This window comes from Pyxicephalus adspersus, chromosome 3 (assembly GCF_032062135.1).
Source record: "Pyxicephalus adspersus chromosome 3, UCB_Pads_2.0, whole genome shotgun sequence".
Lineage (NCBI taxonomy): Eukaryota > Metazoa > Chordata > Amphibia > Anura > Pyxicephalidae > Pyxicephalus > Pyxicephalus adspersus.
The window spans coordinates 33,246,686-33,259,802 of record NC_092860.1 but is presented as its reverse complement, the minus strand read 5'-3'; the positions used below and the strand labels follow the sequence as shown (position 1 = coordinate 33,259,802).

Below are 13,117 nucleotides of genomic sequence, written 5' to 3'. Positions count from 1 at the left end.
AATTAGTAACAATATAAATTATTATCTAGCATTATCTAGATATAGACTTAATTTTTACACATGATATTATTCTTCCGAAAATAGAAGGGACCATAAAACTAGTCTGTAAAAATCTATAGATTCTGGCTGCAGTTATAAACTTTCAAATGCCAACATTACGCTAAGAAAGACATAAAGCTATGACTACTCAGTTCCATAAATTGTTTATGATGTGCAGATTGCAATCTCTAATATTTGTAAAAGTAACAAAACCTAGCTCAAAAATCAAAAACAAAAATTGGTGCAGGCTCAGGGCCTGTTGGGCCAGGCTTTAACCAAGTTTACCAATAATCCAGAACAAAAAAACAGGACAGAGACCAGCAAGTGTAAAAAGTCTACATTGGAAAATGTATTCGACACTTTTTATCCAGGATTTGCAATTAGGTAGACATAATTGCTGCAGCTCCTTGCATCCTCAGCTCCTGTCCTCAAATGACAACACTTGAGTGGCATATGGGCATACAGGCTCGAAATTAGAGCTATTTTTCTTCATAAAAGCTGGCTGAAATATATGTGATAGCCTGCTGTTGAAGTGGTTTGGTAGAGGTACTGAAACTAGGGACAAAACTGGTTATGATAGTTACACTTACCTAATGGCACATTCCAGATACAGAGAGGGTTTTAATAACATTTATAAAGCAAAAAAGGGGGGAAAAGGATAGCTATACTTTACTTTGTTAGTGCCTTTTAACACTTAAGCCCCTGTGTTGGCATACATGAAGCAAATTTTCATCCTTAACTCTTTATAATAATTGCCCTAAAGGTTTCTTAAATTAGGACCTTCGAGTTTATTTCACGATGTGATAGTATGTTGTTACAATTTCATGGCCTGACACGAGAATGAAGCCAGTTATTGGATTTTGAGGCTATGTTATCAATCAATAAAGCCCTGAGACCTTTCTGGACATATTGTTCCACAAATCCTCCCTATTCTCAGTGAAGCACAAAGCATTGACTAGAACATATTTGTTTTATTGGAAAAAGTAAAGGGCATAGCTATAAAATCCCTGGTGATTCTTCCATCAGGACAGCAATGTTTGTAGAGGACTGTAAGTCTAAATAAAGACAGATTAGTGATTTTGAAACGTCACACCCAATCAATACCATACAGTATGTGCAGACAAATATGGACAGTGATTTTAGCACATCTGTAAAGAGTATATAGGAGCTGTGATTGATATACAGAGGTAAATTCGATTCCTATGTATGCAGTCAGTGTAAACTTCATGTAAATTATAAAAAGTAGGACAGCATTCAAAAATAACAAGTCCCCAGGTAAATGATTCAGACTTATGAAGTAATCAAAAAAATATGACATAAAATGAATTAATTAACTTATTTAGATTGGCAAACTAAATTAATGCTAGTTAAGAAAAAAAGTGAGTTGACTGGCTGTCATGCTCTGCACTACAATTCTTGAGGTCACTGACTCAGAACAATTAGGTAGGCTAAAATATTAGGAGGTCTTATAACACAGTGCCTGATTTGTCAAAGATCCCCAAGACTGGAAAAGATGGACTATCATAGGTGAATCTGGGCGACTCAGCAAGCCTGGAATGGATCTAGTCCATGAATGAAATCATTTGCCAAATAGGTTTGCTGCATCACTCAAGTTCACCCATGATAATCTATTATCTCTAGTCTTTGGGAGCCTTAATAAATCAGGCCCATAGTGTCTATAAACACTCTAGTTGTGGGTGCAGGCCCTTTTAAATGGGTTTACTATGACTCTCTGGGACCCTGGACACACCCAGTGAAAATAAATTCCTGGCTTTTTCTTCTTGAGGTGCTGAGTAGGTGCTTGAGGTTTTACCCGATAAGGCAGAGGTGGTTGGACAAGTGATCTGTTACTAGGTTAGCGATCCTCCCCTGACAGAACCGGTGTTCAGGAATCTGGAGAGCCAAAATGCACATAGCTTAATTTTAAGATTCAGGGAGTACAAAAAAATCAAATAAATAAAACAGAGACAGAAAAAGCTGGGGTTTTAGTTGTGGCAAATTTAAATTATATTAGATGTAAGTGAGCATAAAATTGTGATAAATTAACATTTACATATCACAGTGTGATGCATATTCATGCATTAGTCATTTCAATTTTAAACTTCATGGGAAGAGGGACCATTGTATCCATCCTGGCTGCATAAAACTGAACTCATTTGCAATATCACTTCTTGAAAAAAAACATGATATTTTTTTCCCCAAGTATTCCTTTCCTTCCCATTAGATTTAAAATGGGAGTAACCAATTCAGAAATGTTTTTATCATTAGAGTAGTGTATGGTGGATATCTATGATTTTTTGCTTAGTATTTTGATTGTGCCTAATTATTATATTATTATTATATGAGTATTTGAATAAAAGACAGAGAAAGATAGAGTTTTTGGCAAAAATATAGAACATATAGAAAATATTATGACATATGGGTAAAAAGGATATAATTTTCTTTCATAATTTGTATGTAAACTTGTATTACAAATTATATTTTCTATATTTGTGTCGAAAACTCTATCTTTCTCTGTCTTTTATTCAAACAATCCAGAAATGTACATCACACTGTGATATGTAAATGTTAATTTATCACAATTGTATGCTCACTTTATTATATTTGGAATTTGCAGCAACGAAAACCACAGCTTTTTCTGTCTCTTCTTTATATATTTGATTGGGTTACTCCAGGTTCGGCAGCAGTGTAAATGTCAGGAGGAAGCACTAGCACTTTATTTGTTCTTTATCTACTATGAGGTGTACCTTTCCAGATGCTACCGGAGTATTTCAGTTTCTGTGGGATGGTATGTTGGCTGTTGGCCCTGGTTTCGTCTAGGTGTTCACCAATGCTACTAAAATTGTTTTAGACTCCAGTGTGAGTGACATTGATCACAAAGAAAATCGCTAGTATTTTACTACTGCTGAACTATTTTATTAAACTGCTGAACTTTTACACTGGTTGTTAATATAGTGCTTTTATGGTCTTCATATAGTGCTATTAGGGCTTTTCTATGTAACCAAATTCTGTTCTGCTTAACCACATGACATTACTAGGAATACTCGATATGTGTGCAGCTATTGTAACTGATGCTGTAGATGCTAATATTCTCTGCCATTCTGTATCTGTTGCAAATGCTGCTTGGTTCATATCCACTTAGTAAATTGCAATTATTCCTGTTTGGTTAACAATTAATCCTTTGTTCACTCAGTCATTTATACTAAAAGTAACTGCATACTGTGTGGCAGCATCTCTGATTGGAAACCAAACCCTGATTCCATCTGCTTACCAGCTCTTTTTTTTTCATGCACTCCATAAGGATCATAAAAAGATGCTGAGCCTGGGTTCGTGTATAGGTGAAGGTTTTTTGGATAGTAACAAGAAGCTGGTCCCTTAAAGATTCATTGATAAGGCTGAAAAGAGATACATAGTACAATGTGTTATTACTGGGGTCATGATCTGAAAGACAATATGAACATTTTTATATCTGTGTATAATTTGCAAATATATATATATATATTTATATATTTAAAAAAGAAAAACAAAGAGAAAAGACCAGGGTTTTGAGTGGCTTAACTTCAGAATATTTTAATTTAAATGGTTATATGCCATATGAGTAAGGTAACACAATATTTACAATGATGATATATTGAACAGGTAATATAGGGTTGGCTCTCCTGTGAGAAGACACAAAGGAGAATGCCAGGTTTACTAAACAAAAGCCACCTGACTAAATATTATTCGTTGGAATGCTAATTGTCTTAATTCCAACGTGCTTCGCCCATCGGACTTCCTCAGGGAACATGTAGAGACTTTTCAAACAAAATATGATGGTACCTTTTTTTTCAATGAACTGCCTCACGTTCATCACTGCCCTGATTTGATGGTCTTAGTATACCTTACAGCCATCTAGTTCTGCAAGTCTTTGAGAGCTTTAAGAAATCAGGCCCATAGTGGTTATAAACACTCTAATTGTGGGTGCAGGCCCTTTTAAATGGGTTTACTATGACTCTCTGGGTCCCTGGACACACCCAGTGAAAATAAATTCCTGGCTTTTTCTTCCTGATGTGCTAAGAAAGGTTATACTCGATAAGGCAGAGGTGGTAATAAATATATTAGATGTAAGTGAGCATACAATTGTGATGAATTAACATTTACATATAACAGTGTGATGCACATTCATGCATTGGTCTCTTCCATTTTAAACCTCATGGGAAGTGGAACCATTGTGTCTATGCTGGCTGCCTCACACTGAACACATCTGCGATATCACTCCTAGAAAATATCCATGATATTTTTTTCCCCAAGGATATAGGATGTCTTGGAAACTAGTATGATGTTACCTAATAGGGAATTTCCTTGTTTCTTATCAAGGTCTCTCCAAGCCTGTAGACAAAACGCATTGGGCCACAAGTGGTTATACCTGCCTCTATTTAAATATTTAGGACTTCCTTTGTATAGATAGAATAGTCACACTTCCCATGAGATTTAAAAGGGGAGTGATCAATCCAGAAATGTACATCACACTATGATATGTAAATTATTCATCACAATTGTATGCTCACTTGGACATTTAATATATTTTGAATCTGCAGCAACTAAAACCCCAGCTTTTTCTGTCTCTTCTTTATATATTTGATTTTGCTAATCGAGGGTTGGCAGCAGTGTAAATGTCAGGAGGAAGCTGTAAGGCCCTGGTCAGCACCAGTCCCCACCAGACACCAGTCCTCCAATCTAACACCGCAGTCCTCACCTTTAGTAAGCCCCTGCTCAGCTTTGGGAGACTGGTTGCGTCTCCGAGCACTTGGTGGCCCCCAGGACCTACTGCGCAAGGGATGGTGTCTGGGAATGGGCTGGCAGCAAGCCAGGAGCTCACAGATAGCAGTGCCAAGATTTCAACAGGGCCAAGTCCAGAATACGGAGCAGAGGTCGTCCACCAAACGAAGTACACAAGGACAAAACACAAGCAGAGTTGGGGTCACAGGCAAAGGTCGGTCCAGGCAGCATAAACTGGCAATGTCAGAAACAGGCAAGGTCAGCAACTTTAAATCAGATGATAAATCTCCAGCACAGATTAGCCCAGCCAAATGCTACAACAGGCACTGGTGACTGGGAGCAGAGAGGCTATAAAGTCCCAGCAGCCAATAGCAGTGCAGGACTGAATCAGGAGCTGATCAGCCTCTAGAATCCCCTTCAGCTGTGCACAACCTAACAATAGATGCTGGGGATGTCATAAATTCATCAGGCTGCACATCTAAAGGGAAGTAGGGGCTGCTGGTATCCCAGTTCTCCTGGCTGCTGCATTTGACATTGCACGGAGTAGCTGGATAGATGAGCATTTCCTAACAGAAGCAAATTAGGGCAGTGATGAATGTGAGGCAGTTCATTGATCATCAAAAAAAATTCATTTGAAAAGTTTTGACATCTTCCTTGAGGAAGCCCGATGTGCGAATTGCGTCGGAATTGAGACAATTATCATTCCTACGAATAATATTTAGTCAGGTGGCTTTTGTTTAGTAAACCTAGCATTCTCCTTTGTGTAAATATATACTTTGAAGTTTAGCCACTCAAAATCCCTGTCTTTCTTTTTGTCTTTCATTTTTTGATATATTACCCCTGGGGTAGGCAAACAATTTACTGATGAAGCAATAAGAGTTACACACTTTCCTCTCTCTCTTATTTTTGTCTTTCATTTTTTGATATATTACCCCTGGGGTAGGCAAACAATTTACTGATAAAGAAATAAAAGTTACACACTTTCCTCTCTCTCCTATTTTTGTCCTTCATTTTTTGATATATTACCCCTGGGGTAGGCAAACAATTTACTGATCAAGCAATAAGAGTTACACACTTTCCTCTCTCTCTTATTTTTATATACATATTTATTTATTTTCTTTACATAAAGTGCATGCATGAGGAGATCTCATGATAAAATCAGATTGTGTTATAACACCAGATGTATACGTAGGGGCATCTAGGTATTAAATCAGATGCATTATTTAGAATCAGGGCCATACAGTAACAACAATAACATAAGGGACCTTTGTCACTATTTTTCCCTCTATTCTTCCCTCTTTCTTTCTCCCCTACCTTCCACATTTCTCCCCTTACATTTATGAGGAGATGTATAATAAAGTCCTAACAATATTTTGTATTTGAAATAATTGTGTACATTTGTAATTTCATTTTGTACATGCATGTTTTAATTAACTGCAATATACCTCTGGGACTCTAGGGGGCGCAAAGGACCCGCTGATTCTTTTTCCCCTCCTTTGAGGCAGGGGATGAAAGTCATGGAGATAGGTATCCGATGGTGAATGAATGGTGATCGATCGGCCGTGACATTTTTGTGTTACCTGGTGTCCCCGGGCGTCTCACTCCCCTTGGGCGAACTAGCGAAGGGAGATTGGGGAATCCCTCAGGTCATTCCCTGGATGAGCATGGCCCCACTCTACATTATTCTGGGACGGGACGGCACATTCTCATGGGAAGCCGTGCTCGAACTGTGCGGCTTCATTAGGGGTAGGGGAGGAGATGAGGCAGGATACATGCACCATGAAGGAAGAACATTTACCATACAATATACCATCACAACTGCATTGAACCAAGCAAGAAACCTATGATTCAAGTAAGTTAAGTAAGCAATTAGTACTGTTGGTGTTCAAATACGGGTTGTCCTGTTGGCTGTTCAAATTCGTATAGACCTGACCCGAAAAACCCAGGATTCAACTTTGCAAATTCGTGAGTAAAAAAATGTGTTAAAAAAAAAGTAATTTATTGAATGTGTGTGATTTGTTTAATTTTTTTACAGGTTATCCCATAATGACAGGATGATTTCCTCCTGTCAGTGTGGGATCCCCGGGCACTAGAGGTTAAATGGGGACAAGTCTCCCTATTCATCACCTCTAGTGCTCTGAGATCGGCGGAGGAAAGGTAAATCCGAAAGACAGCTCTAGCGTCATCAGGATTTTCCTTTACCCAGTCAATCGCAGAGCACTAGAGATGAATGAATGGGGAGACATGTCCCCATTTAGCCTCTAGTGCCCGGGGATCCTGTGGGACTCCTGTGTTCTTGGATAGAGAAATGGAACCCTGTTTTGAATTGAACATGAAATGGAAGTGACATTGGAGTTTCTTGCACACCCCAAAAATAAATAATAAAATAATATTAAAAAGATAATAGGAATCCAAACCAAATTAGTTCTTGTCTAAATTTTCATTGATGGTTGTTGGAGGGGAGTTACAGAGCTTTGAAAGAGGTAGGGCATGAAAATCAGTCATGTTCCTAATGATATCAAATGGCTAGATTTACTACCACCTATTTAGGGGCACTTTTCTTAATTTTCAGGTTCTTAGTTAAAACATAACATTTTGGGGAATTTCTTTATGCTTGCACCAGTGGAGCAAATAGGAAGCTCCTCTATCTGTATAGCACCATTTTACCAATACATGCCACTCATTTTACTAACTCACTGACCCGGCATCATTTGCTGACATCACCCTGCCAACAGTAAACTCACTCTGTCAGTTCTAATTTTCTCCTAAAACAGGAAGTGACAGTAGAGATTTCTGACAACCTTTTGTAATAAATGTATTCCTTAGCACAAAAGTCCCAGTGCAGTATTATTCCAGGATTATGTTTTCAAAAAGCATTTTTTATCCTGTAAAATATTTATATGGCATTTTAAGATTCCCATAGTTTTATTTTTATCAGATGCCCCAAAAAAACCTGTCTCAATAAATTTTATGATAAAGACAACACACATATTACCAGTGTACAAATGTCAGCTGATCATTGTGTGGAGGAATGCTATACCAGTAGTAATTTAGGAGTAAAATAACAATCCTCCCTGATAAGTAGTAGTTTTTGCCACCCCAAATTGTATAGTATATAATAATAAAGAGGATGGAGATGGCGCTAGTTCTTTTTTGTGGCAATAAGAACTTATATTTTATGGGTTTTTCATCATCACCAATCAGTGATATATACAATAGGTTGCGAGTTGTCTTTACCATTAAACTTCATGGGGTGAACAGACCAATTACCTATACAAATTGGATCCCTAGTTACATAGAAAAAGGTCAAAAAACGATGTCTCTTCTTCTGTCCTGTTTCACTGTGCGGCTTATTCAGGGGATCAGTTGAGACCAATAACAGTTGTTGACCAATAAAGGATTACAGCCTGTTATGAACGGATGTCCTTAAAAAGATACATGATTTAGGGACCCCTGCTACCATTTCCCACACAAGCGAGTCTCAATAGCAGATTTCACATGATACTCCTTCTTGAATACCGTGTATCGTATTATAGACATACGTTCATAATAAGACCTAATCCTATATTGGTCAACAAGGGTTAATGGTCTCACTGATCCCCTAAAGAAGCCGCATGGCGAAACGAGTCGAGACATCAAATTCTTACTTTTTTTATGTATCTAGGGATCCATGTCATATAGCTAATTGGTCTGTTCACTATACTGGTTTAGCTTTTTGGGAATAGATGTGTGATATGTTATTTAGCTGTATATTATTCCTGTTAATACAATATTGTCAGTCCAGAGTCAAACACTAAGGCCTCCCTGGAGGCTGACCCATCTCGTTCCTCAGCTTCGAACTCTTAACTGGCACACTGACAAACAGATAGAAATAACAACAGTAACAGTTGTCATATTTCAGGCCCCAAAATAACTACCCCCTCCCCAGGGCTCAAAAGAAATTTATGAATCCAAAAGCCAAAAATGGAAACTTTCAAAGTAAACCTTGAATGTATTTACTTTGGAGTTCATATATTACTACAAAGCCTGATGAAGGGGACACCTGGAATGCTTTGGCTGAATTTGTAGCTGTGACCATACATTTTGAACTGTTTCACGAAAGGCTCATTTCAATATCTGTTTTTTTCCAGTCTATTCTGGGGCCCATGACCTAAGCTGCCTCACCAGTGTCATTGCAATATATATATAATTTGAGATTTGACACTCATAGGTGATGTTCCAGCACCTCTTGCATGTGTTTTCCTAAATGACACCCTGTGGCTTATTTACTAAAGGACTTAGGAACCTTCACTCAATAAATATGCATAAATATTTATTTTGCTTATCCAATAAACTGAAAAATAAATTTGGTTAACATCGACCAATTTACACATTTTTAACTTATATAAAAGAGTGGTTATCCCTGCTATATAATGGAAATAATGTGCGCTTTTGAACTTTTTGAACTTTTTTTGGGGGGAGGATCCCTCCTTTTCCATCTTTACCACAGTGGCAATAAAGACTGAAGGGGAAACTCACAGCCTTCTGGGATATTTGTCTCATATATCCCAGGACACATGCACATGCCTGAAGATGAACCCAGAAGAAAGAAGTAGGCGGCACTAGACAGAACGGGAAGCACTGGAAAGAGGAGGGATAGTAAAACAGCATGGAACTCAGTGAGCTTGTTTTGTGAATGGACTGAGGATTTTCAAAAGTAAAGGTAAGTGAATATTGTTTTGTGAAAGTTCTGCTTTAATTTGAAATACCCAGTCTTGGGCAGCTGAAAGACAAATAGGAATATGATGTCACAGGATTTAAGTAAATTGGAGTACATTTGTATCGATGGTATTAGTTTGAGTCTCCTATGAATTCACTGACAGGTGCATTGGACCTGCAGTTGGCATCATTGCAACCTGCATTTGACCTGCTTAAACAAGCTTTTGAAATGTTCTAAACATGTATGGGGACCCATTTGAAGCAAAAGTAATCTACATTGGTCATTTAGATGATTACAAATGGCCAAGGGATGCAGGTTCAGTAGTAAACTAGGATTAATCAATTTACAAATCTAAAGCACCAAGATAATGATCATTATTATAAAAGGTGTCAGTTATTTTCAGTTCAGAGTTCATTGAGATTTGAAAATTACATTTTTCATGGCTGAAAAAAATATCCTTATTCTTGTGTTTACATATTTAATAATTAATCCTATTATATGTAATAGCTGGAGGTGGTCATCCCATCTACAGGTTACATTTTCTAGTAAAAAAACATTTTTTTCAGATTATGCATGTAATTGGATGTGTAATTTTTACATTATATTAACCCCCTTCCCCTGATTGTGATATAATAAAACTTGAATAAACATTGCTAACATTGTTACTAAAACGGAAAAAACGCTGTATTTGACAGGCATTCATTTTTAACTTTTCAGGAATGCCTTTCTTTGCTCTTGTCTTTAATGCACTTTATTCCTTGGTATCTCCTTTGCTGTAAATTCATTTTCACCTGTGAAATGTTTTGACATTTAGAATTTGGTTTAATGGCAGCAGAAACATACTCTTCTTTTCATAGAATATTTCTTACAGCTTTATTTGTACTTTACTGCAAAAACTGACAACATAAGTATTTCCAAGGCTTAAAAGAATAATAACAAAATACGGTCTTTGAAACAATATAAAAAATGTTTCTGCTGGAGGAAGACAAGCATCATACATTCATTTTTATTTTTGCCATTGATTTGAACAAAATCTGTATTTTAGAAGTCTGTTACCTGCTTCAAATGGCCGTGAGGAAGCACTATGTGTATTTGTGGTGTGCCCCAGGCTAAAAGACTTCAAAAGTAACAAAATGATAATAAATAGCAACATAATTGCACAAACAATATATATATATATATATATATATGTGTGTGTGTGTGTGTGTGTGTGTGTGAAGCATTCTGTTCTGGTAAGACTATTTTCACTATTTCAGTTGAACTAGATAATAATATTGTCTTTTATTCATATGCTTTCCAGTTAAGGAATATTCTGCCGAAATTCATTCCCTTTTAATATCTACAGATACACTACTTGTTATGTGGAGACAATGATTTATGAAGTAACAGATCCTTTAAAAATGTTTATTTTGTCATACATCACATATGAATATTAGAATACTAGAATATCTAGATCTAGAATATCAGCCTACCCTCCTTCTTCTGAATATTTATGACCAAAGGCAAGGATATCAGATGCACGTCCGCTTCCATCACACACCACAACAGGAACTGGTGGGCTATCTCGCAAGTATTCCAGGACAATGGATATCACATTTGGTCCACCCTCCACAATAAGAGCCACCACTGGAACTCCTTGACCAATTCCTATAAAAGCAAAAAAAAATAGCCATGTCCCAACATGACATAAATAGATTATTTAATTCCTGTATGTATATCACATGATAAATAGTATATTGATAAAAGTGCTGAAATTCACACACACAGAAAACTGTAGAGGACGCTACCAATAATGAACACCTTAGGTCACCTTATTTACGAACATTTAGTTTTCAAAGTGAAAAAAAAACTCTTCTTGTTTAGTAAATCCAAACCACAGTCAATGGTGTAAAGCAATACAGATAAAAACTCTCTGCATTACACTTTGATTTCTGATCTGTATACTTGTTCAAGAATTTTGAATTGGAACAGAGTAATGTCAATCATGGACAGCAGTGGCAACTCCATTATTTTTACATTTTACTTCTATAATACACATTTGTTTTCAGCTATATGTTACATGACTGTTAGTATTAACCATACCAATCTGACCCACTGGCTTTTAAACATGCACAGAAATCCTCAAAATAGGATGTTATACAGCCACTGAACTAACATTTTATTCAAACAATAAAAGAAAAAAACAGTAACATGATTTGCTAAATGTGTTTTGTATACAGAGTATTTGCATAAAATGCATTTAATTAACATATGGTTCCTTCCTCCCATATGCTGAATTTGATTTTTGTTATGCATGAAGATGAATAATGTTTATACAGACATGGAGAATGAAGTAATCAATTTTCAGAGGTTGTATCCGCTGGAGGGCCATATGCTGATTTTTGGGTAGGTAATTATAAATTATTGTTTCAAATGTAATTACTCCGTATATTATGTTAGATTGTGAAATTTGTATACCCATAACACTATTTATGCTTGATTGTGTTGTTCTTCTGTGGCTTGTAGCTTAAAAACTTTTTTAATGGGTGGATGTCACATGAAATTTCACAAGCACATATGTACATTTATTTCTACATGTATATATCAAACTTCAACACCAGTGTTTGAGGTTTTCTTATTTGCAATGCCATACAGTAGCATCAAAAACCCTTCATTATATCATGTCTAAAATGTGTGTAGGCTCAGACTTCATTGCATTGGCGATTATGGATTTTTTCCCATGTCATTGCTGACCTGTTTCCTGAGCTGCATGCACAAATATTCACAGCTTGGTGGTAAAGAAGCAGGCAAGAACACATATTGCAGAAGAGACATCGCCTGTCCTTTCCTGCAATTACCATCTGCCTGTATTGCTCATGGTAAAAGACTTTCCACTTATCTTTAATTATATCTTTTATATTTTTACATACTTGTTATTGATGTACATATTGATGCATGGACTGCTTGCACATTATTATGACTTACCCATAATGTACCCATTGATACCTGGATCTAGACACAAATTACTCTGCAATAATACTAGTATCCCCCATGACCTGATTCCCCAATATCACCGTACAAAACAAACACTCTACCCCCGACCTAAATAAAAGCAGAGCACCCTAGAATAACCTAGACCATGAATGTCACAGAAGCCCTACAGACATTTCTACTGGATAGAAACTCCCCACTGCCATGTAAATACTGCTCACATGACAAGATGGCTTTGGGCTTCCTCTAAGTGGCCTGTCACCATGGTAACAGAGCCATCCACTTTCTTGTATGGAGGGGCAGATGGTTTAACTTCAGCTCTAACTCTGGTGTCTGAATGCTTTCTGACAGAATTCTGAGTGTAACAATTGTTTTCCATTTATACTGAGCTCTGTATGTGTTATGTATAGAGGATGAATGCAGGAATTACACTGATAGTATAAAAATCCCCCAATGCTGTCAGATGGGTTGGTCTGTTATGCTGGGTCTGTTGGCTGCTGAACAGATGAAGGCTGGACTAGTACAAAATAGATGGTGGGGTGAACCTGGTTTTAATGAAGTGTCTGCTCCTCTCATAACATGTCTGCAGGCAGTCCATACACATCAGGCAGGTGACAATAAATCTGCCTACAGGCCTCATAAAAAAAATTC

The 13,117-nt window shown here is 37.0% G+C and overlaps 1 protein-coding gene across 2 annotated transcripts in view; it reads right to left on the bottom strand.

The window, feature by feature from the left end:
- Positions 1-13,117, bottom strand: part of TRPM3 (transient receptor potential cation channel subfamily M member 3) — a 217,943-nt gene that overhangs the window by 81,031 nt on the left and 123,795 nt on the right. For both annotated transcript variants that reach the window (XM_072404162.1, XM_072404163.1), the window contains exons 7-8: positions 10,969-11,143; positions 3,311-3,434 (exon numbers count right to left, since the gene is read on the bottom strand). In XM_072404162.1, the coding sequence (XP_072260263.1) occupies positions 3,311-3,434; positions 10,969-11,143 (299 nt within the window). The remainder of the gene's footprint in view (positions 1-3,310; positions 3,435-10,968; positions 11,144-13,117) is intronic.